Source organism: Tachypleus tridentatus, chromosome 13 (assembly GCF_004210375.1).
Source record: "Tachypleus tridentatus isolate NWPU-2018 chromosome 13, ASM421037v1, whole genome shotgun sequence".
Taxonomy (NCBI): Eukaryota; Metazoa; Arthropoda; class Merostomata; order Xiphosura; family Limulidae; genus Tachypleus; species Tachypleus tridentatus.
This window is the reverse complement of record NC_134837.1, coordinates 102,851,444-102,874,680: the sequence shown is the minus strand read 5'-3', so window position 1 is coordinate 102,874,680 and position 23,237 is coordinate 102,851,444. Positions and strand designations below refer to the sequence as shown.

The 23,237-nt window shown below is 30.6% G+C and overlaps 1 protein-coding gene across 1 annotated transcript in view; it reads left to right on the top strand.

Annotated features, from left to right (window-relative positions):
* The window catches only part of LOC143240648 (E3 ubiquitin-protein ligase RNF10), a 50,472-nt gene that overhangs the window by 5,752 nt on the left and 21,483 nt on the right, over nucleotides 1–23,237 (top strand). Inside the window, exons 3-13 of the mRNA XM_076483417.1 lie at nucleotides 3,855–4,048; nucleotides 5,328–5,418; nucleotides 6,640–6,824; nucleotides 8,509–8,651; nucleotides 10,522–10,670; nucleotides 11,449–11,613; nucleotides 11,721–11,823; nucleotides 12,386–12,544; nucleotides 14,103–14,236; nucleotides 15,418–15,535; nucleotides 19,455–19,556. Of these exons, the coding sequence (XP_076339532.1) occupies nucleotides 3,855–4,048; nucleotides 5,328–5,418; nucleotides 6,640–6,824; nucleotides 8,509–8,651; nucleotides 10,522–10,670; nucleotides 11,449–11,613; nucleotides 11,721–11,823; nucleotides 12,386–12,544; nucleotides 14,103–14,236; nucleotides 15,418–15,535; nucleotides 19,455–19,556 (1,543 nt within the window). The remainder of the gene's footprint in view (nucleotides 1–3,854; nucleotides 4,049–5,327; nucleotides 5,419–6,639; nucleotides 6,825–8,508; nucleotides 8,652–10,521; nucleotides 10,671–11,448; nucleotides 11,614–11,720; nucleotides 11,824–12,385; nucleotides 12,545–14,102; nucleotides 14,237–15,417; nucleotides 15,536–19,454; nucleotides 19,557–23,237) is intronic.

The window sequence follows — 23,237 nt, the reverse complement described above, 5'->3', positions numbered from 1 at the left end:
ATAATGCTGCAAAATTTTTGAAATTTCTGGCTTGTACAGGTTTCTGCCCCATGCAGTTTCTGGTTTAGACAGGTTTTACTGTCTCTCTCTCTCTCTCTCTCTATATATATATATATATATATATATAAATAAATAAAACAAAAACTAAACATCAATTTGTGAGACATGAGATGCTATGTGACAGCTTGTCAATATCTAAAATTCATGTTTTAATTCATTAATCAACTGTACAGGTATATAGTAGGAATAAAAAAGTATAAAAAGAGCAACAGGAGATAACATAAATATAGAATCACTCAGAACTCTGATTTGCTGAGAAACCAGTGTATCTAACAAATTAACTTGTAGTGACTTTTACTTCATTCTTGTCAAACCTCTTGTTTAGTTCCACTTACTTTTCTTAAGGATGTTTTTATAACCAATAGAAAGGACAAGTTGTATGTCAGTTGATGCTGATGGTTGTTTATAAAAAGCTTAGAAGATAAAATAATTTTGTCAAGAGTGTTGAATGGTGATGATTCAGTTGTTGCTCTGAACAGATATTAACTTTTTTTAACTAGTGTATATTTTATTTATAAGCCCAAGCAAGTTATACATGTTTTGGGTGTACTAGTAGAATAATTGAATATATATAAATATCTTTTGCTTTCTAAAATGTGTATTTGAAGCCTACAAAAACTATATTCCTTCACCCTCCATTTGAGAGAATAATGAGGCTTAGTAATAAAAGCATGAGAGTGAATTATATTTCAATTTTCATAGTTTTATTCAAGTACTAGAAATTTTCCTTAACTTTTATTTATTGTTCTATGGTTTAAAAAATAACTAGAATTTAAACGAGTAAATTTGTAGATACATAGGTATGGTAGTTGAAATATCAGCGTTCACTGAATATTGGTATTATAGTTAGATTTGTACTTTCATAGGGCTACATACTTAAATCTACTGAGCTTGTTTTCCTAATTGTCTAAATTGAGGCAAAATAAAAGCAAATGTTGTAATATTAGAAACTTAGTAACTTATATTTATTCATTACATTTAGAAATGTGCAGTAAAAGAAAGCAATGAAAAGTCATACAACCTTATGTATATAAATGTGTGCAAATATTTGCTCGCAGTTTACATTAAAAAACTGAAACAAATATACAGCTATATAAAGTTGTTGGCATTCTTTAACAGATTGTATACAATATTCATAAAACACGCAACAGAAACATAAAGTGAATACCAACCTAAGGAAGAATGTTTTCCAAAGAAGACCAGACTTGTAATGCTTGTGAAACTAAACAAGCTTGATAGGTAATATTGAAACCTCAGTTTTTGTTGGTTGATGAATATATGCTGGAAAGAGAAATAGGATTTTATGAGCACATGCTCAAATAACATTGTTGACCTATGCTGTTAATATTCAAAGAATTGCAGTGTTTATTGTATAGGCACTGAAATCCAAAATAAAAGTTTTAATAAGTTCAAAGTGCAGTGTTGTTACTCTGAAAAGGTCTTGTTGTGCACACTGTAGGATATACAAGCTGAAAATTACACATCCTATTTTTGACATAAATATTTTCTCTGATTCTAAATGCAGTGTGATTACTCTGAATTTTTCCAAGAAAATGTTTTATTATATATAATCCAATACATTGGATGTCCTGTTCCCAGAGTATAGGTTGAGTTGACTGTCTTTGTGCTTGCTTTGTTACTTTCAGGAGCATTTTATTATAGTGGTGTCATAGTCTACTGAAAGAAGTGACAATTGGATTATTTTCAGTGGGGTCATACTTTAGTCTTTGACAGTAAAATAAACAGAAAATAAATGTGCAATGTTTAGCAGTTCAAGCTTGTAAAAGAGGTACTTTGAAACTTTGTAACCAACAATAATAGAAAGAAAAGGTACAGCTGCTGCTTTTATTTTTACTTTTACAGTTTGTCTTTTCAGTAAACTACAGGCTGAAAACTCGAGTATACGATTAAATAGCATAATGTTTAAGGAAGGTGGACCTATTGGTCCACCTGGGTGTTATGAGCAAATCTGGTGTTTTTACTTTCAGCTACCCTTTACAGAAACAAACAAAAAAAATATTTGTTTGGAATATTGGAAAATTTTTGGCATTTGCTCAGTGTCACCAAGTAACTCAGCTGCCCAATTCACAACATATGTCTTGTTGCATCCCTTCAAAATTTTATTTTTTAAATTTGGAATCTAAATATCATTATTCTTAATTTCCATATGTAGCAAAACCTCAAACCTAATACAGCAATAACTACTTGTACCTAGGTGTTCCCCAGTTTCCAGCCCTTCAACCATTAAGTAATTGATAAGATAGTTTTACTGAAAAGAAAAGTTTGAAATGTATTTAGGAGGTTTAAAGGAAGATATGAGAGAAATTTGAGATTTTTGTGATGAAAAATGGTATTTTTAATCATAATGTGAAAACCACTTCCACATGGACTAGTACTGAAAGACTATTTTCACAAACAAATCTTTAGTAATAATACTTCATTTAAAAATTTTGTGTACCAGAAGCTTGTAATGTTTAATAAAGGTGTATCTAATTTTGTGAAGATGTGTGTAGTGAATTAACCTGTGAAAATGTGTCTACAAACTAATGTATATTATACCAACCAAGTCAATCTTGAAAGGATTAACTAGTATTGATTTTTTAAAAAATCGTAATTCCTGTGTAAATGTTAGTACCTCTTAAAGTATGCTCTCCTATAGAAATTTGATGTTCACCTAAAAGACTAAAGTATAGGATGATATAGGAATTACCAACCAGTTGTGGATAAGCAACAAATATACAGTTGGAACCTACCTTACTGTATTTAAATCTCTAATATAACTACAGTCTTCCTTTTTCTACTGAAACATTGCATTAAAAAAATCAAGCAAATGAAGAAAAACTTTTTATAAACAAAGGAAGTAAATGTAGAGACTGTTAACCACAATACTTCAGAAACAGGGCAAACAAGATAAATATAAATTTGATCATAAAATAAAGGTTAAGTGTTATCAACAGCAAAAAAGGAAGGCTCATGTAAATATATTTCTTTTTATTTGTATTCCTTATTTATTATTATAAATATAACTAGTGTAAAACTAATGTAGGTAGTTTTTTGTTTGTTAAATTTATATTAGGTGAAATAAATAATATAATAAAATTTTTTATGAGGTATGTTTATAAGTAGCTTGTGCATAATATAATTCAGTAGATTAATGTGAACTCTATGTTCTCCAAGTGATTTACAATTTATAATGGTGTGAATAGTAGTTAACCATGATTGAAGGGTAAAAAGATGTCAAAGTTTAAGTATAAAAGGTGTGTATTGTTATGTGTGTAATGCTATTTAGGATAAATAATTGTAGTTTCATATTGCAATTTGAAGTTATTCCATAAAGAAAAAAAGGTTAATTTCAGTTTTTAACTTTAACGTGACAGTCACTTAGCATTAAGACTAGGACATAGAAATACAATTTATGTTTGTGGACAAATCTTTAGTCAAAATACTTTCTCAACAAAATTTTGTGTACAGAAAATTTGTTATGTTTACTAAGTCTTCTAAATTCTGTGGAGATACATAAAGTTTATTAAGTTATGTTTTGGAAACTATGAAGAGAACAAAAACATTGAGGTTGGTCGATATAACCAATTTTTTAGTGTGAGAGAATTAATACTTAATGAATGCAAATTGTTTCTTTTCAGGTGTATGCTCTATAAATGATTATATTTTGTGTTTCAAAGATAAACAGTGCTAATTGCAATTTTCAAGTAGAAACTTTTATGAATTTTAACTAAAGTCATCATAGATATAAGTTGAATGGGTGTTAAAGGGAAAAACATTGCATTATTTTTCAGATAGTGGAAGACATGGGTGCAGAAATTGGCTCTGCCCAGAACCCTGGTTCTAAAAAGATAAATTTGAATCATCTTCTGAATTTTTCTTTCACCCCACGCGAGTGTGGATATGGTGGAAATTTGCAGTATAAAAGAGGAGCACAACGACGATCAACATTGCCTACATATAACAAAGAGAAATTTTTGCAAGCAAAGTATGGTTTGAAAAACTTATTTTCAGTTTGTAATAATAGTAGCAGTATTTATAAATCATAGTACTTGTTCTTTTTACAGTCCTGATTCATTCTTTTTACACCAACTCATACACTGTTTATTGTTTGTACTGAAAAAAACATTTTAAATTCATGTAGGCACTTTAGAACATCAAAATAGACTCACTTTAAAAACGTTCTAAGTTTTGTGGATGCAAATCACTTGTTTTAACAGACACTAATTTTTTTAATGATTTTAAAGATTTAGAATTGTTATTAGTTTTCACTAATATTACATAAAGATGCATTTATTTGGGCTGAGCTTGTGTGACTGTATTTGAAGCTTTGAAATGTGCACCCTGTTACTGCTAAGAAAAAGAAAATTGTGTTTCACACTTTGGATGCATTGTACTAGCATTGATTAAATCACGAGTTGGCGGTGAATAGCTTATGTCTTTTTTTGTCTGCTACGACAAAATTAGAAATGAATAACTCTTGAGTAGCATTGCACAAAATTCTGGTCTGGATTTTGTTTACATATTAAAAACTTCATGTAAAAAGTTGGGAAGAAGTAAATATCTTAAGAGCTGAGTAAAACGTGATTACAATTTAAAGATATTCACTTTGGATCTGAAGGTTGAAAGTTTACTAAACACAAAGAATGAAATATGATTAGTTGGTGTATATTAGATACAAGAAGGTTGTACACATTTGAATTTGCAGATTTGAACAGTGAAGGGGCTTCAGTAACCTAAAATTGTTTATTCAAATGAGAATGTAGTATCTTTTAACTGATTTGTTTCAGTTGTGATATGGTGGATAAGATTTAAGGAAAATATAATTTGTATTTTTTACATTATGCACAAACTTAAACTAATATTTGTGATATTGTGTTGCAGAATATATATTAGTACTTGCATTTTTTGATAAATAGTTTATTAGAAATTTTGTTGAACCTTTAAAAAAATTTATTTTAAATGCTGAAAAACAAAGAAACCTTATCTTTTAGTTCATGTCTACACATGTCATTGTGTATTTTATCAACTTGTTCCATTTTATTATGTAAATGATAAAGAGAACAAAGTCAAAAGTATCCAGAGAGAAATAATTTTACCACATTGGTATTTACTGTGAAAACTGTTTTAAGTATTTTGTAAAACCTTTAGTAAATACTTCATTCCAGCATGTTTAGCAGTGAAGGATGTTTAACTTTTACACCCCTGTACCTTTATATTATTTAGAGGTTTTAAATATGAACTTGTATTACTGTTAAATATTTCAGTTACCAGTTCATTGTACGTAAAAATGGGAATTATACAGTCCATTCAGTAGATCCGGACATCTTAGTGGACTGGTCTTTGGTTGAGGAAGTGGTAATTATAGTTCAATATCTTGTGCAAAATAAAATGTTTATAATAATCATAATATGTGTGTTTGTACATACACACACATTTTCATAGTTATTTTAGAGAAAATTATGTATGTCCATAGGTATTATTCAAGTTTATACTCTGCAATCCCAACATATTTCATATAATTACAGTTGAGCTAAATGTTGGTAATAACTGGAAAACTCTTTTTTTTTTTAATAGATCTAGTGAAAAATACAAGTGTTCACTTTTCTGTCTCATGGTTTGGACAGAGGAATACTATTTGACAAGTTTTTTTAATATTGATGAGCCAAAACAGTACTACTTTTATACTTGTTCAAAAATGTTACATCTAATTTTGCAACACATACCAAACAGTATTTAAAAAAAAAGAATTAGACAACTTTGTTCATTGGAACAGACAAATTAAAACAACAATTAATAAGTCCATGTATTTGAAATGTTTTGAGATATAAACCCATTCTATTACTAAAATATCAAAAAGCATTATGTGGCCGATGTTATTTATGCAGATAGATGGTGTTGATGATAAGGAAAGAACATGAACTGCAACCACCTATGCAGGAAGACTAGAATCTTAATATAGAGGAGCTGTAGTTCCAAAGGATCTGCTTTGTAGGTTTTAAAATAATAGAAGTTTGAAAGCTTTAGGAGGCAATATTTTGGTTGATCTCCAAAACTTAAAATGGGCAACAGAATTTACTTGAATGTCATCTTCCAGAACTTTTAACATATTGATGACCTAAGGTTTATTCAACAGAAGCCTTTTAAAATTACAAATCCTGTTAATTCTTTTCTCAACAGGAATTCCTGTGATCAAGGGTCAAAGGACATGTCACATTTGTTGGCTCTCTTTCAAAATTTTATTGAGATATCTTTGAATGTATATCAGTGTATGTGGTATCAAATTTTAGATTATAATTTTGTGACTTGTATAGTGAGGTCACAATGTTTATTGTACTGTAATAAACAGAATTGGAAAAAGTAATTTGGTAATAATCTATGTTTTAATTTATGAAAGTATTAATGTCGGCGAGTTCCAAATGAAAATATGAGAGCTTTAGATCTTAAACTTTCTACATTTTTGCACTAAAGATTTTACTATCTATACAAAAGGTATATGTTGTATAGATGATATATTTGGAAATCAATACAATGATTTTACATTTGGATATAAGGTGGTTTTGATTCTGTATTTGCCAGAGAGTTCCGAGCTATGAGGTTCCATCTTGCCCCATTTGTCTGTATCCGCCCACTGCTGCCAAAATAACCCGCTGTGGTCACATCTACTGTTGGTCTTGCATGCTACACTATCTGTCTTTGTCTGACAAATCCTGGCACAAGTGTCCCATCTGTTATGAAGCTGTACATAAAGACGATTTGAAAAGGTATGTCTATAGTGACCTAAATCTAGCATGTCAAACACAAAATGGTATTTTATAACAAGTATTGAATTGTGGAATATTTTTATAATAATTTAATATAAAGTCTTAATTATAGTTTTTAAAATATCCTTTATTGCAGAGGAAACGTATTCATAAAAACAGTTTAAATTATGCATACATAATCTAAATGGTTGGTTAAAATATATTTGAGTTAAAATTGAAAAAGAAAATTGATCATTCTGTAGTACTGACTGGATAATTTTATTTTATATATGTGATGGCGTGCAACAATTCAGTTAATTTAATGAGTTGTAAAATGGAAAAACTTCTTTCAGCTGTCTTCATATGGTCTTAGTATATGCTTACGAACACTCTACCCTGTCTGCAACTCAGAGGCAGTTGTGGTGGATTGGTTTCCAAACAAATCTTTTTTTTTTTTTAATTCTAAATTCATATTTGAACTGCATGCAATCTCTGGAATATAACTTGCTTACAAGCACAGCTCTATCCTCACTAATGTCCCAGCATTGAGAGAGTAAAACTCTACACCCATTCAGTCTTTCACACAAAACACATTATTGGCTGCACATGTTGTACAATACAACATCTGGTTACTCAGCTTTATATAACAGCATTCTCTAAGGTTTTCATAAGATTTATCAATAGAGTTAAGTGAGGAGGGCTCAACAAACTTTGCTGCTGTAAAGGGACTAAATACAGTACCTGTGTGCACATGAAAACTTGTTATTTTGTGCAGGAGTTGCACAGTCTGGCCGACCTCATAGCTTGCTTGCATCTTTGTGGCCAAATACTATAGAGATTAATTCTTTTGGCAGTAAACTTTGGTTTTATGAGGTTAACAGATTGAACTGTTTATCAAATCTTTTTTTAATCTAACTTGAATATCAGAAATCATAATGCCTTCTGTAGTTCAATCATTTAATCTCATCAACTCAGACTGAATGGTAAATATTTAAAAAGAAATATTCATTTTACTTTACAACAGAAGTCTTGTGTAGTGCTTAATTGGTATTGGATATCAAAGAATGTCAACTTCAAGATTTTTGTTTAATGTTAAATCCATACCTAATCATTTGTCTTTCTAATAAATTTAGAAATATGTTTATTGCAAATTAAATCACTTAGAAACAAAAATACTAGTATACAAACTGTCTAGCAAGAAAATTAACCTGATATTAAATTTTATTTGGATATTCACAAGACTTTCTTTTATGAAATGATTTTAGAAAACATCAAAGTGTGAAAACTAGTATAGCCATAACATACAAGACTAAGAATTAGGTGAAATTTTCTGGTATAAGTAGATTTAATGTATTATGGTTTGGAATTTAAGCAGATTTGCAATAAAATCATTAAGTAATTCCAAAATATTAGTGTGTAATGTCTCATTGATTACAGTATAATCATTCCTGAAGATTTGCAGCCTTAAATATTTTTAATGTAACTAAAATAAGGATAAAAGTTACTGAAAATTAACAGAAATGGTATATAAAAAAAATAATTAAAGTAAATGGCTTTTAGGAAAATTTAATTTTTATCATTTTAACTTAGAATACTTCATATGGAAAAGATCAACTTTATAAAAAAAATAATTTAGGAAAACATCAAACTAGTTTTTGTAATTGTGGAAAAAAATCAGTTATAAATTGACTTTTTGATTTTGCAGTGTTGACTTTGTCAGTAAAATCACTCAGAAAATTGGAGATAATATAAGTCTTTCTCTTATGAGAAGAGACAAAGGGTGTGTGTTTGCTGTCCCTGTCACTCACTGGAATGGAGTTATTGAAAAACCTTTTTATATTGATGAGGGTAAGATCAAATTTTTTAGTATTGTGTAAAATAACTGAAAAATAAAATAAAACTTGTGTAAAAGCAGATACCACACTTGTTTCAAAATGTAACTAAAATTGTCAAAATCACATTAATATTTTATTTCAGTGTGCTGGTTTTTGTAGCCTATAATTAATAGATTGATAAGAAAACATTTCAAATTCTGAAAGCAGATTGGTGTACTTGCAAAATTCTGTACACATGAAAGTGCTTATTTAAACTTTGTAGTAAATGTAATGGCTCAGAAACAAATGTCACTTAAGTAATGAGGACATGAACAAGGGTAATGGTGATGCTTTAAAATGGGCAACTCATTGCTATCTTGTTCAGTTATTTATAGTGTACCAGATTCTGGTCTCTTGTATGTGGAGTCAGTATCAAACAGATGATGAGGTTAGGAAAACCCAAAAGAGTTACTGTTGAAAATTTCCACAGTCAGATTACGTCTTTTAAGGTAACCTGGTTGAAAAATTTCATTTAAAATGTAATATAGGCTAGAATTTCTTTTAACTTTTTTTTGTAAATTATTTCATGAGGCTGGGTTGAGGTTCAAAAGTTCCTTAATTCATTAATTTTGACATTCTGACATATCCAACAATGTTTTACAGACTATGGATTATTTCAGATGGGACATCAGAAGTTGGATATCTTTTTTTTCACAGATTCTGTCTCGAGTTTACTAGCAGCCATGCTAAGATTCAAAGACATTGAGGTGATCATTTCTTACTATTTCTTAGTGCAAAACAGAGTAGGCATGGGGGGGATGATCTGTTTTAGTGTGGACTTGTATCTGCATGTAGGAAAGGATGGGACTCCATGTTGTCCAGGGTAACACATCTCACAACAATTACATATTGAAATGTAATTCTTCATTTAGCAGTGAGATCTTTAAGGTTGTTCAGTTAGACTGAACGTCAGTATGGTGCAGCACTGTGTGAATACTGGGAAGTACAGGTGTTGTCTCATGACATTTTGTATTACACTGATAATTTGCAAGCATGCAAGTGCATTGTGACTTTCCAGCAATTGACTCAGTACTTTGTGTCTACTCTCATGTTGTAGATTGAAATATGAAACTTCTACTCTTGTTAGACATTAACCAAAACTTGTGCTGTGATTGAGTGAATATTATATGTTCAAAATATTTCAGCTTTTATTAGCCCTGTTAGGTCATTGATGTAATACTTCAATCTATGGATCTTTTCATAACTTTAATTATTGAAATGTAATTGAGGAAATTGTTATTTAAACATCCACTTTTATTCTTGTACACATGCTGCATTTTAGTGACAGAAGATATTCATCTTAAATGTTTAAGATGTTTAATTGATCTTTTAAGAAATTTTACAGTAACTGCCTGTTACTTTTTCTTAAGAGAGAATATAAAATGTAGAAGTTCAAAAATACACAATCTGTAAAATACCTTTTTCAAAAATACACAATCTGTAAAATACCTTTCTCAAAATACACAATCTGTAAAATACCTTTCTCTAGGAGTTTAACAAAGTGTCATCAGTGAAAAAGTAGGAAATTTCTTTTTGCAATTATTTTCACATGTATAGGAGGAATAGTTTATACTTTATATATATACTTATTTTTTTTTCATATGAAGTATCATCAACATATGGGTGCTAGATTTAAAGGTGAGCCTAATTAAGTGGTTCAGCTCTATTTCATATTAGGTAATGCTTGATTAATACAAGTAGCTTCAGAAATATAGTAAGACCTGTAACTGTTTGTTTTAAGACTTTTTTTTTTTCTTTTCCAAGAGTAATTGAAATTAAATTTAATCCTTTATTGTTAATATTTAAATTTTTCTAACATTTTGTTTTGATGACTTTTGTATTAGTTGCTGCTACCACATGCTTTCAGAAGCTTTTGTTAGCCTCCCCAGAACAAGTGAACACCATTTTAAACCGAGAAAGAAATGAAATGTTGGCTCAACTTAAGGAGGAAAGTGATACCCCAGAGTCATGCTTTATAGAGTCAGCTTTACAAGTATGTCTGGAAAAACACCAAAGTGACATTAATATGTACTATTAAATGTATGAAACGTTATTGTTTGTTTTTGTCAGTTTACCAGTCAACAGTGAAAAAACACAAGGCTTGAGTAAATGCAATACCTCTTTTTATTTTGCACTTGTATTTTTTACTATTATAAAAGTAACTGGAATGTAAAAATTGGGAACATGCTAAGTTTGAGATTTACAGTCATTCTACAGATAAGAAATGCAATTTATACCTATTCCCGATTTTTTTAATGGTTGTTACAAGGTCCATCCAATTGATCAACCTTGTGTGGAGAAATGGTAGAGAAAATAATAGATAAAAATAAAGATTCTGTTAGAAAAGTTTCATATTTGTTTAGGAGGTTTTATAGATTACAGAAATGAAAATTGAAAATTTTCAGAGGAAGAAAAGTATTTATCTTAACATGAAAATAACTTTGAACTGTGAAACTATCAAAATTCTTGACTCCTTATATTAATGGACAAAGTTTAGTAAAAAGACTTAATTTAAAATTCTTGATGATTTGTCATCAAAAGACGTATTTACCAAAAGCTTGAAATATTTTTGTGAAGATAAATAAAATGTGATAAAAGTTACATTATGAAAATTGGTTGTCACATGGAGTCATGAGGTCAGTGTAATCCACTGTGCTTGTAGATAGAGTTAAGTTGATAGTGTTTAAAAATATTTTAAATAAATTTAAATCAGTGATGTAAAATCTGTAGTTCTAAATATTACTTAATGTGTTTGTGTAAACATTCTAAAGATCTTGGATGAGAGAGAGAAAGCTCTACATAAACAGCAGTTACTACAAGATGAAGCTTCACTGCTCATGACTCAGTTTCACATCTCTGAAACATTTCCCTCCCATGTTGCTGATGATGCAAGGAATGTGGCAGCATCACAATTAGAAAAATGGAAAACAGAAAAGGTATGGAAAATGTTTTATTCAGACTGGCATGAAAATACAATTTGGTTGTCACTCTTCTGTTGATTCTTTCTTCTTTAATGGACCTAAATTTATGTTTCTGTCTCTAGCATGAAAAATATGTAGACCCTTTTGCTGATGAAAATGATGACCTGGTTAATTTAAGCACTGCTGGAGGTAATGAAAATGCAGACTTCTTTACAAGTGTTGTGAGTAAGTGTAATTATGATGGATTTTTTTTTGTTTGTGACTATTAATAGAGGATTGATGTGAAAAGATAAATTTTCCTTCCATCAAGTATCTTTTGTATGTCAGAACATAAAGTTTTGGGTTACAGGAAATGTTCTTCAGAAATGTGTGTCAGCACATCTATTGTATCTTAAAGGTGTCAGTCATTTGATCCTTCCAGGTACATAGTTGTAATTTATTTTAGTAATATAATTATTCAGTTAACTTTTGATTTGATTTTAATATTTACTTTCATACTTATATTAAGGATAAAACTTGTATCATTATTTTTTCAAGATAAATACATTTTTTGGTTAAATTTTTAGTTTAGTATTTGTGTGATAATGAATATGTTTCTATTATTAAATCAGTAACATAGATTGTTAAGTAATGTTTATTTATTCTTTGTAAAATGCTTAGTAAGTAAATAAAGCTGTGTGTTATGTAGTGTTCTAGGTAGTTTGTTCTTGTAGGAAATAGTTATATATGTGTCACTCCACACTTAAAAGTTTGTCATAAAACAAACATAACATTGATTTTGTACCAGCAACTGATGAACACAACCTCAGTAATGGTGGGACAGGAAGTAATGTACAAATCTGTGAACAAACTTCATTTCTTGAGTTGAACAATCCCCAGAATTGTACTGATGAAGAAAGAATCGATACCAAGAAACTTAGCAGAAAAAACTATTACTTCTATCAAGGTATTTCTGCTTTTGATATATTAAAATTGAGGAATACATTTTATCTCTTCAAAGTTGTGATGCTTTCAAAGATAAGTAGTACTGAAAAAGATATGATTTTGTAATAGGGGCAGGTAGAAGTGTTAGTAACTTTTTCAGTTTTGTCATATTTCTCCCTTTTCTGATAAAAATTGTGTTTTATGCCGCTGATGATAGAAATGTTGGATGTTTCTTTTTCATTTCAAACAATATCTCATTGTTTTATAGCTAATCTTAAAAAAATGGGAATTAGCATTTTTTGGTGGATCTGACTATGGTACATTGTTTTATTAGAATTTAGAACCCCAAGTAACATAAATGGGCTGTTGATGGGTATGTTATAAAACCTAAGTACAGCAGGTATATAACTGGTGAAGATGCTTTTATCCTATAAACAGTTTTTCTACCATGTCTTTTAAAATGATATGTACATACCATATGTTGAACATACCCATTTATGAGCTTTGATGGAAATTATAACTTTCTGTAACTCTTTAAAGTATTTAATCTATTTCAAAAGCTATATGTATCATAGGGATAATTTTCTGAGTAGGTTTGTTGTAACTGTTTGTGATATATGACTTGCAAAGCAACTGCACTTGCAGCCACAGCATTATTACATTCTGTCTGTAATCAGTTAGTAATCATATGAACTTTACCATTTCGATGTTGTGCATTCAAGTGGTAAAGAACTGAATTTTATACTGCTCTTTTGATCATCGTGGAATTGCAAAAAGTTGCACCATTTTTACGGCTATTAAAATTAAAACAGTACATTGGTATATGTTTTAAAAGACTAAAATACCATTATTTCATTGCTGAATCTAGAGGCACCGATTAAGTCATCAGAACATTTTATGATGTTATCCGTAGGTTACATCATGAATACCATGTTTTATTCACAGAAGCTTCAGCAGATTGTTTTTGTTTATGAAAGTATTTAAATAAAATTATATACAATGTATCTTAACTTTAGAAGCTGCCGAAAAATATCTTTACTAATGAAAATATTTTGCTTAATATTTTCAAATTGAGTAATGTGGGTTTTAGTTGTAGAATCTGCAGAAAATACTTTTACCAATGAGAATTTTACAACAAAAGTGTCAACAGTTTTGTGATATATCAACCACTTCTCATTCAGGAGTTCAGCAGGGTGGGGATATTTCAACCATTTATTACTAAACAGTTATACAGGTTAATTTCTTAAAGAGTCATTCATCTTTCCTTCTTGATAAAGAGCTTATTGGCACTGTTTAATTAGTAATTTTACTTTGGAATGTTTGGGTTTTTGTTTTGAAAATGAAAATAATGCTATAAACTTATTTCTGCAAATGACAAGAAAGGGTTGACATCTTGTTGTTTGATATATTGTGTGATCAAGTTTCTTAGTGTATAGATAAGGCATTTAGATGTTTGGTATTAAGAATATTTTGTACTTCTCTCAAACTTTGCCCTGTAATGATTTTTGTTTTTCAATTAAGAGTACTATATTAGTTGTTTTAAATATAATTTGAAATACATTTATTTTTATCACTGACAGCTTCTGATGGACAGAATATTTTCCTACATGCTCTGAATGTTCGTATGTTGGTAAAAGAATATGGAAGTCTGGAGAATAGTCCTACTACAATAACTGCTAAAATAGTGGATCTTGAGGGTGCTTCTATGGATGAGGTTTGTATTTACAAACATGGTGTCAGTCTTTTGATCCTTTCAGGAACTTGTCTTGCTGGTTGTTTTTACAAATATTAGTTCAAAAACTTGAATTGACTAAACTGTGCTGTTTTCTTTGTGCTAATTCTGTACTGTAACTTTTACAAAATAAGTATTCAACATTGCATTATTATTCTTTCCTCATTGTTAGCCTAGAAAACTGTAAATGTAACTTCATAGAAGTAGTCTGTTCTACCATAATACAACAGGCAGAATGCTTTAGTTGACAACTTCTACTGTATTCTCCAACAATTCTTTTTAACAGTGTTCAAATTAGTATTAAATTTTGAAAGAATATAAAGAAGTTGATGGTTTTACATGTGAATTGTTGTATGCAGGGATTAACTTATAATTTTGACTTTTATAATAATACTGAAAAAAAAAGGTTGGATGTATAAGTATGTTTAATAGGAATGTTATTTTAAAGAATAGTCAAAATATGTTAAGGACAGGGATATGTGCATTGTATCTGCAAATTATTTTGGTTTTGTACCTTAATTTGATGGGTAAAATTAATTTATTTCTGTATACTACTGCACTCTGTTTTGTCGTTTTTAACTGATTTGATAATTGTCAGAGGCTGTTATATGATTTGTTACTAATACATCACACATTTAAGATAGATCAGAGTTTCTTCTCATTAGACTTGATTTTAGTGGTCTTCTGATTGTGAAGGAAGTAATTCAGGTTTAAGCTTACCAGTTTTTGTCTATGAACTTCAGAAAAACTATGTAAAAAATACATCTCAACCTGCTTGGAAAGTCATGATATTGGGCAGAAAGCTTCATTTGCACTGGATATAGATGATATTTGTGTGGTTGACATCCTAGTGTTATAAATATTTTTTCACTTTTCATTTTATAGTTCTTATTAATAACCCTATACCAAATGATAAGTACTGTTTGTTATTGCCAGGAGTTTGAACCTCAACTTTTTTGGAAGCTGTACGTTAAGGTACTTCAGGATGTATACTACCCTAGGTTATTTTTTGTAGAAACGAGCGAATTAGAGCATTTTCTGTCACATGGTTAATACTTTTTTAAAGTTTTATATCAGGGTGGTACTAGTGGAAGTCTTTAAAGAATTGTATGATGTGTGAATAATTTTCTAACTTAATATTTTTTAATTTTGTGTTGACATAGGCCAGTAGGAAACGTATGAGATACCTTCGACACTTGCCTGTGACTTGTGAATTTCAGTTTGTGGAACTTGAAATAAAACCTCCTGTCGTGTCTAAAGCAACTGTAGATTTGTTTATGAGTAAGTCTTTAGACTGTTATGTGCTAGTCTTAAATTTCAGTAATATGCTTGCAATATTTTTGTTTTTTAGTACTTTAAAACAAAAATTAAGTTTATAAATGGTTGTATGTTGTTTAGGATTATAATAAATATTAAATTGTGGCTTAAAGAAACTTCTTTATTGTACTGAACTTTAAAAACATACTGTAAGATTATCATGTTACTGACATGTATTTTACTTGTTATTAATGCAGTATCTTATGATGTTTGTGCTTTAAATACCAATTTAGATTTGGTTTCAAACAGTTTAAAATCCATGTTAATTTTTATCATATCTTCACATACACCTCAGAATGGTTTTGTTCGTTGGGGGTACAGAGATAGTGACTGATCAAAGTAAATTTAAGAAGAAATTGGTAATACTTTAAATAATTCCAGTTGTCAGTAAATTTGTGGCTTAAAATATCCTGTATTGATAGGAATAATATAATATTATGTAACAGATTTACTGTTAGACATTTGTTTTAGTGCCTACACTTATTTCTGGATATTTTACTGTTTTGCATGTGACATGTTCTTTACTAGGTATTGTGCAAGTCTAGCCTGTTCTTTAAATTTGTGTAACATTCATGTGTATAAGAATAAACAATGTACTATTGTTGCAAGCAAACTTTGAAGATTCTAAGGTCTTGTGTGATTGATATATAAAAACCAACATGCTGAGATAGAGATTATTATTGTTAGTCAGCTACAGTCAATGTACTATAGGCCAGGAAGCCATAATTGTGAGTAATGCCTATTAATCGAAAAACCTAGAGAATTTGATGAAGAATGTTTATAATTTTCAAATATTACAAACTGTTCAACTTCAGTGAATTACTCTGGACTTTAGTATTTTTATGGGGACATTAAATATTATTACTGGGAAAACTTAGCAAGCTAGCTGGCATAATGAAGGTGTGACAATATCAACTCAGAATTAATTTGCTCATCATGGACCTCGATCATTGATTAAACATTCAGTTCTATACTGGATATTGAATCAGTATAGTCTATTTGTAAAACCTCTTGTATATAAACCATCATTTTTAGTAACTATTAGTAATCATTATTGTAAATTGTATAATGTTTTGTGTGCATATTAAAATATGTGTTCAAAAAGGAAATTGTGTGTATCAGTCTTGTTGGCAAAAAAACGTGTAATTGATATTTAATTAATTTAATTAACTCAAATTAAAATATTGGTTATTTGAAATAGTAATATGTAACTTGCATAACATAAATCAGAGACTCGTTTGAAATAAATTATAATACATAACAATTATTCCTGCCAAAACAGCACACTATTCAAGCCAAAATTGTACAAACTTAACATGTTTCAGTGTTTGTTTTCCAGCACAACAATTTTATATGTAATCAGGTTTAATAATGGTTGTTTTCCATGATATTTATGATGTAGAGTATATTGTATGTAATCCAGATATTACCAGAAACTTTGTGTCTTTTAAGTATATGTATGCTATACAAAGTTGTAACTTTTTTTTTCAAACCAGAATAATGTGATTGCTATTTAGTGTTTTTAATTTGTGCCATGTATGCTAGAAGTACAGAAATTCCATATAAAAATAGAGCAAACTAAAACTGGTATGACTTTACAAATAAGTGTTCCTAAAGGTAAAGTTGGCCAAACATCTTGGGTAAGATCTCATGAGAGCTGAAGGTAAATTAGTAATATTATTAGTATTTGTTTAATTGAAAATTCATGTTTTCAAGATTTAATTCAAATGGTTATGCAGTTTGAATTCTCAAAGTTGTTAGTGATAGTTGGGAAATTTTCATCAGGCTTCATGCCTTGTATAATACTAAATAAAATTTATTGCACCATTGGGACATCTGTTTTACTTCTAGATCAAAAATATGTATGTTAGCTTCTTCTATAACTGATTTTAAATATTGTAGGAGAACATATTGCAACAAGTACAAACAGCTTAATTAATAGTAACTTCTGCTCAGAGCAAGCTACTGGCTTCAAATAATGAGCATATCTGATTAAATTTACTTTTCTTATATTTTCACTTAGAAAGATTAGAATGTGTTGTCTCAGCAGTTGGGCACTCTCAGTGTTAATAATATATTTTCTCAAGGAAAGTTGTTTTATTGTAACTTGCTTATAATTTCAGAGCCTATGTTTGAATGAGGTGTATATACTAAACTATTCGCTACACAGAATGCAATACTGAATGCATAATACAGCAGTGTACAATATTAATGTTTAATTTTAGTTGTGTAGTCACATCTTCATTAAAATTGTAACACAGAAAGAGAAACTTTTATTTATTCATGAATAAACATATTTGTTCCAGTCATCAAGATGTTATTTTTTGGAGGGGAGGATACAAGAAATATTAGAAACTGTAATATCAGAAGTAAATTATGCCAAAAAACAATCTTTACGTTGCAGTTCTTTACTATAAGTTTTTAATACACAATGAATACATTAGTTTTTAATTGTAGTCACTGCTCAGCCCTCTGTAATTAAGTTGAAATTAATGAATCAAACAGAAACAAACATGTTTTAAAAATACTTTTAATTCTAAACTTATAAAACAAAATCAATGAGTTTCTAACAAAAGGTACTCTACCTGTGTAGACAAATTTTATAAGGCAATTTTATAACAAAACCTTAAGATCACCCATTATACTTCTATGTAAAATTTGGCTACTTTAGAGAAATAAAGTCAAGTGAATTCATAAAAACGTTTTAAATGTTCAATGAAAGTTTTTAAACTAGTGAGTGTAAAAGGTCCAAGCACTCCATTTATTACTAACACCCTAAAAGTATCAACACTTGGTATTTTTCTTAAAGAAACAATGTTTAAGAAAATTCCCTTTTTAAAATAAACTTCTTCCTATTTAATACAAGTTGTATTATTCTTAGTTATCAGTTGCTCACAATAAAGCAAATATGCACCAACATAACAGCTTTGAGTACTGCTGTTACTATGATTTTTGTGAGTAAATATTTCTTTTTTTTGTTACAAAATTTGGTTTTTATACTTATAAACTTCACAAAAATGTGTGAAAGCTGCAACCTGAGTGAAACAGATGATATACATTCCAAGCAATTGTGAAGCCTAGAAAAAACAGCTGGTGCATAGCTTTAGCATTGTCCAGTTTTAGAGTTATTGTGAATTACACCTATTTCTTTAACTTCATGTAAAAAATTGTAAACAATTTTTTATGTGAATCTCATTTACTACATGATAATTTGTTTTCATTTTTAATATCAAATTATTAACTTTTCTGCATTAAAGACTGAAATACTTTATTTATTGCTAATTAATTAATTATATTTTACTCCAAGTTTCTTTGGTAATTATTTGTGCTTTATTTTAGACTGTATTTATACTTGCACTTGCTGTTTAGTACTAGCTGTCACATTTTTAAAATAATTTTGCAATGATTCTGTTCATAAGATTATTCTTTCTATAATTGTGTGTTGTAACATGATATTGATGAAAGATTACATTTTTAGTAACTTTATTCAATTCACACCATAACAGTTGTTATTAAACAGTTTGTTACTATAAATAGCAAATCATCCACCACTGTCTTTCTTTAGTGACTTAGAGCCCTGGTATTGTGTGAAAAGCTTTGTTGGTACTGAATAAAGTATATGTTATGTGGTTGACATTTTGTTATATTTTATTCTATAATTTCACTCCAGATGTCTTAATCATAATTATGTGGGATTGTTTATTAAAAACTTGTCATGTGAATGTGTCCTCCAAGTTTGCATACTAGTATCACAAGAATAATTGTATAACATAATAGAAGTGTGTAGTTATTGCATATATAAATATATTAGAGCATTAAGTATCTTTCAAACTTATTAGTTTATAAAATCAGTTATATTTTTTCCTTTTTCCCTCTTCTCAAGGTGAAATAGTGAAACGACGTCGTTTAAGAAGCCGTAAAGCTCGACAGGAAAAAAACAGAGAAAAGTATATTGAAAAAGAAGAACTGAAGAAACTAGGAATAAGTAAAGTCTATGTTTTTTAAAAAAACATAATACTGTTGTAGGATAAAGTCTCATAATAATGATTTTTATGACTAGAGTAAGGGGTTAAACCTCACTTTACAGTTTAATTTATTAGCAGAAATGTTTGAAAACTTTTTAAATTTTATTACAGAAAATATTTTTAATGCACTTAATGCCTTTTTTCAAGATAACTCTTTTATGTTCTTTTGCTGCTTGCTCTACAGTCTGCATGCTTTTTATTGTTAGTACTGAGTAGAAAGTGTAATTACTTGAAAAATCAATAAGAAATTATACTCTTGTCTTAATGTATTTTATTTTTGTTAAATGCAGAATTAAAAAATTAAAATATTTTTATAATTTGTAGCTTTGTATATAATAATCTTTACTATAAGGCCATTGCTGCTTCAAAACAATTTGACAAGGATCTTGCCTCCTCTCACAAGATTAGCTGTTCTTGTACATGCTGTTCTCTATATGCGAGTTGTTTCTTTACATTTTCTGCAAGCCTTCCATTTTCTTCTGTTCAAATTATTATAGCTCAACACATCTCTTATGTAAATCATCACACATTGCCTTTAAACCAATAGTGGCATATGCTTGGATGGCACAAGTGACACCATCTACACACCTCTGCCCGAGGTATCACTTCTCATTTAGCAGCATTCAAGTTAAGATACACTGTTTTGTGTGGCTAGTGTTTCTGGTGTGACAATTTTTTTTTTTTAATACCACATGAAGTGACTACTTTTCTATTTTGATTCATTCCATCAATTAATTTATTAATATTTATCAGTTCATTTTTGTTGTTGTGTTTTGGCATTCAAATTTTGTGAACCTTTTCTCGTGCAGTGAATTAAAATGTTCACATTACCATTTTATGGGTCACACTAGTGATCAGTGTTTTTCTTCAGGCTTCTGTTGCAGAAGACCTGACAGTGGAATTTGTTGGCTTTTATATGTTGGGAGATTGAATTTTACGTGGGTCAACCTCTGTTCCTAGCCATTGCCAGGCTCCTCCTGAGTCAACTGAATTTGTGCAGAATGATGAGGACTCATCTTTTCATGCCACTGGAATTTGCCAATCTTTTTCATTTATGGCTGGAGGCATCACTTAGACCTAATTTGGTCTTTGTGGATTTTGTCTCATGTTTGTGATGTTTTATCCCTTTCCCATGTTTTTTATTCACCTCGTCTTTTCTTATTGTACAATCAAGCTTTGTCTATGGCTTTGGCATTACATGTGTGGTTTCTTTGTTGTTGGGATTTTATTAGGTCAGGATGCCTTTTTGTCTCGGGCAAGTTTACCCTTGATCTATCGCACAAATTTGTTTGACACCTTTTCTGAAATATTTGGTATTTGATACAGTCCTTAAAAATATTGACCTTCAAATAACATCAGTCTGCCAACAATCCACCTTTACAACTTTTGTAGTCTTTTTGCATCATGTGCTTCTTATTCCTTTTTCCTGTCCTCACTCATTCTTTATAATTGGGGTACTTCTCCTACTTTCCTATGTAGCCCTTGTCATCACCAGTACCTGTGACTACATTGTGGGTTTGGGTCTGGCAGGGGCCTTTTTGAGTTTCTTCTTCACTGGCATCCTTTCATGAATAATTAGTTGGTGATGTGGGTTCTTTCAGAAGGATTAGTTATTCCTTTCCCCACCTTCTGTTTCTCTCTGCTCTGTTTTCTTTCCTCCTTTTCAAGATTCCTTGATCTGCCAATATCTGTCAGAAATGATTCAAGAATTTATTTGGAAGTGGGCAATAGAACTAGGTTCCTATCATTTTGGGGGTTTTCTTCCTGATTTTTGTTGTCCCCAAGAAAAGTTTGGATAGATTGCAAGTAATTGATTTATCTTGCCTCAACTACTTCATTGCACTACCCATATTCACCATGAAGTATTTTCTCACCCTGAGATGGACATTTTATTCAAGGTTGTGGATGATGAAAATGGATGTTTTCAGCATTTATTTACACATCCTGATATCACACTGGTCTTTCTTTCACCTTAGATTTGTCCATCTTAGGGTTGGTTTACCAATTTTAGGCTCTCCTAATCAGACTTACCTTGTCACCATATGTTTGTTGAAATAGTCTGGACTTCTGCACGCCATCTTCACACTCTGGAGATGCTATTTCCTTGCTCCATGGGTGGTTGGCTCCTTTTAGTTCATTCTGAGGAGAAATCAACCACTCATTCTCACCAATTCCTTTCTATTATGATTTTGATGAGGCATTTGGTCAAATTGGAGAAGTCTTTCTTTGACTCACTCAGTATCTGGTCCACTTGGTTTTTTTTTTTATTTTGACATGAATATCAGTTACACACACACATGCTGCCTTTACGTCTTCATGCAATAGAACTTTTGGTTCACCATGCTCTCACAACTTCTTCACTTTCTGCTCTTTAGGTACCATTACTTTTGTGGATAGTCTTCCAGGACTGTATTGGCCTCTCATTTGTACCTGTATGAGATATGAGATCCCTTCAGTGGGTGCTTCACAAGCATGTGAACCATGCTTTGGATCCTCTTTTCAACCTTACTTCTTTTCCTTTTACTTTGAGACAATTCATAATGGTGGCTTGACAAAGTCCATACATCGGTGGATGTGTAGCTTCCTCTCCTACATCTGGATCTACATTGTTTTCAGATTCATCCCTTTAGGAATAAGGGGCATGGGTCAATCACTAGCCATTTTCAGACCACTGGTTTGCTGAAAAAGCACCTTGCATGTCAATATTCTGAAACTTTCAGCCATACATCAGGCATTGCATCACTTCTTTTTCCTTGCCTGTCATTGTCTGGTGATGGCTCATTTAGATAGTGCTATAATGGTAGCACATAGCAACCATAAAAGAGAGCACATTGTTCAGAGATTTCTCTTTCCAGATTTTGGACCTATTTCATTGGGCTAATATACATCGCATTCATCTTATAGCATGTCATGTGCCAAGTGCTTTCAATCTAGTTGTGGAATTCCTTTCCATTACACCTTGCCGGACTCTTGGTCTTAAAGTTGCTAGACCCCATTCATCACCAAGGACTTTGACTCTGCACTGGGGCTTTCCACACCTCTCCAGTTCAAAGCTTATACGTTGAATCTCATGAACCTTCTCTGCACCTTCGCCGTTTGCAACTATCTTTACTATATTCTTCAAAACTTTGTTCCTTACCAAAGCATCCCACCTGGGGATGTGTTTTCCTTCCTCAGTGGGCCGTACTTTTTCAGAACAGATGATCTGCCATTGCTCCTTTGGCCTTCGCATCCAGGCGCAATTGGATGACTTGGGTCTGTTTTTGGATAACATTGCAGATTTCACAGGTCAGCCCATCCCACCATGGCTTATTACACTTCCCAAATGTGACCTTTCTTTCAGTCATCTGAAACGGGCAGATACTCCAGATTGGAAGTACCGTCATTTATTTAATGAACATCTTTCAAACAATCATTCCGTTCCCATTTATACAGATTGTTCCAAATCAGGTAATTCAATGGGCTCTGCTATGGTTTGCTGCAGTTCGGTGGTTGTGCACAGAATCCCCTCTACAGCTTCTGTGTTCACTGCTGAACTGTATGCCATATCTCTTGCCCTGGATCATATTGAAGCTGAGCAGTACTCCAACTGCACTATTTATACTGACTCGCTTAGTTCTATACTGGCCCTGGAATCGCTA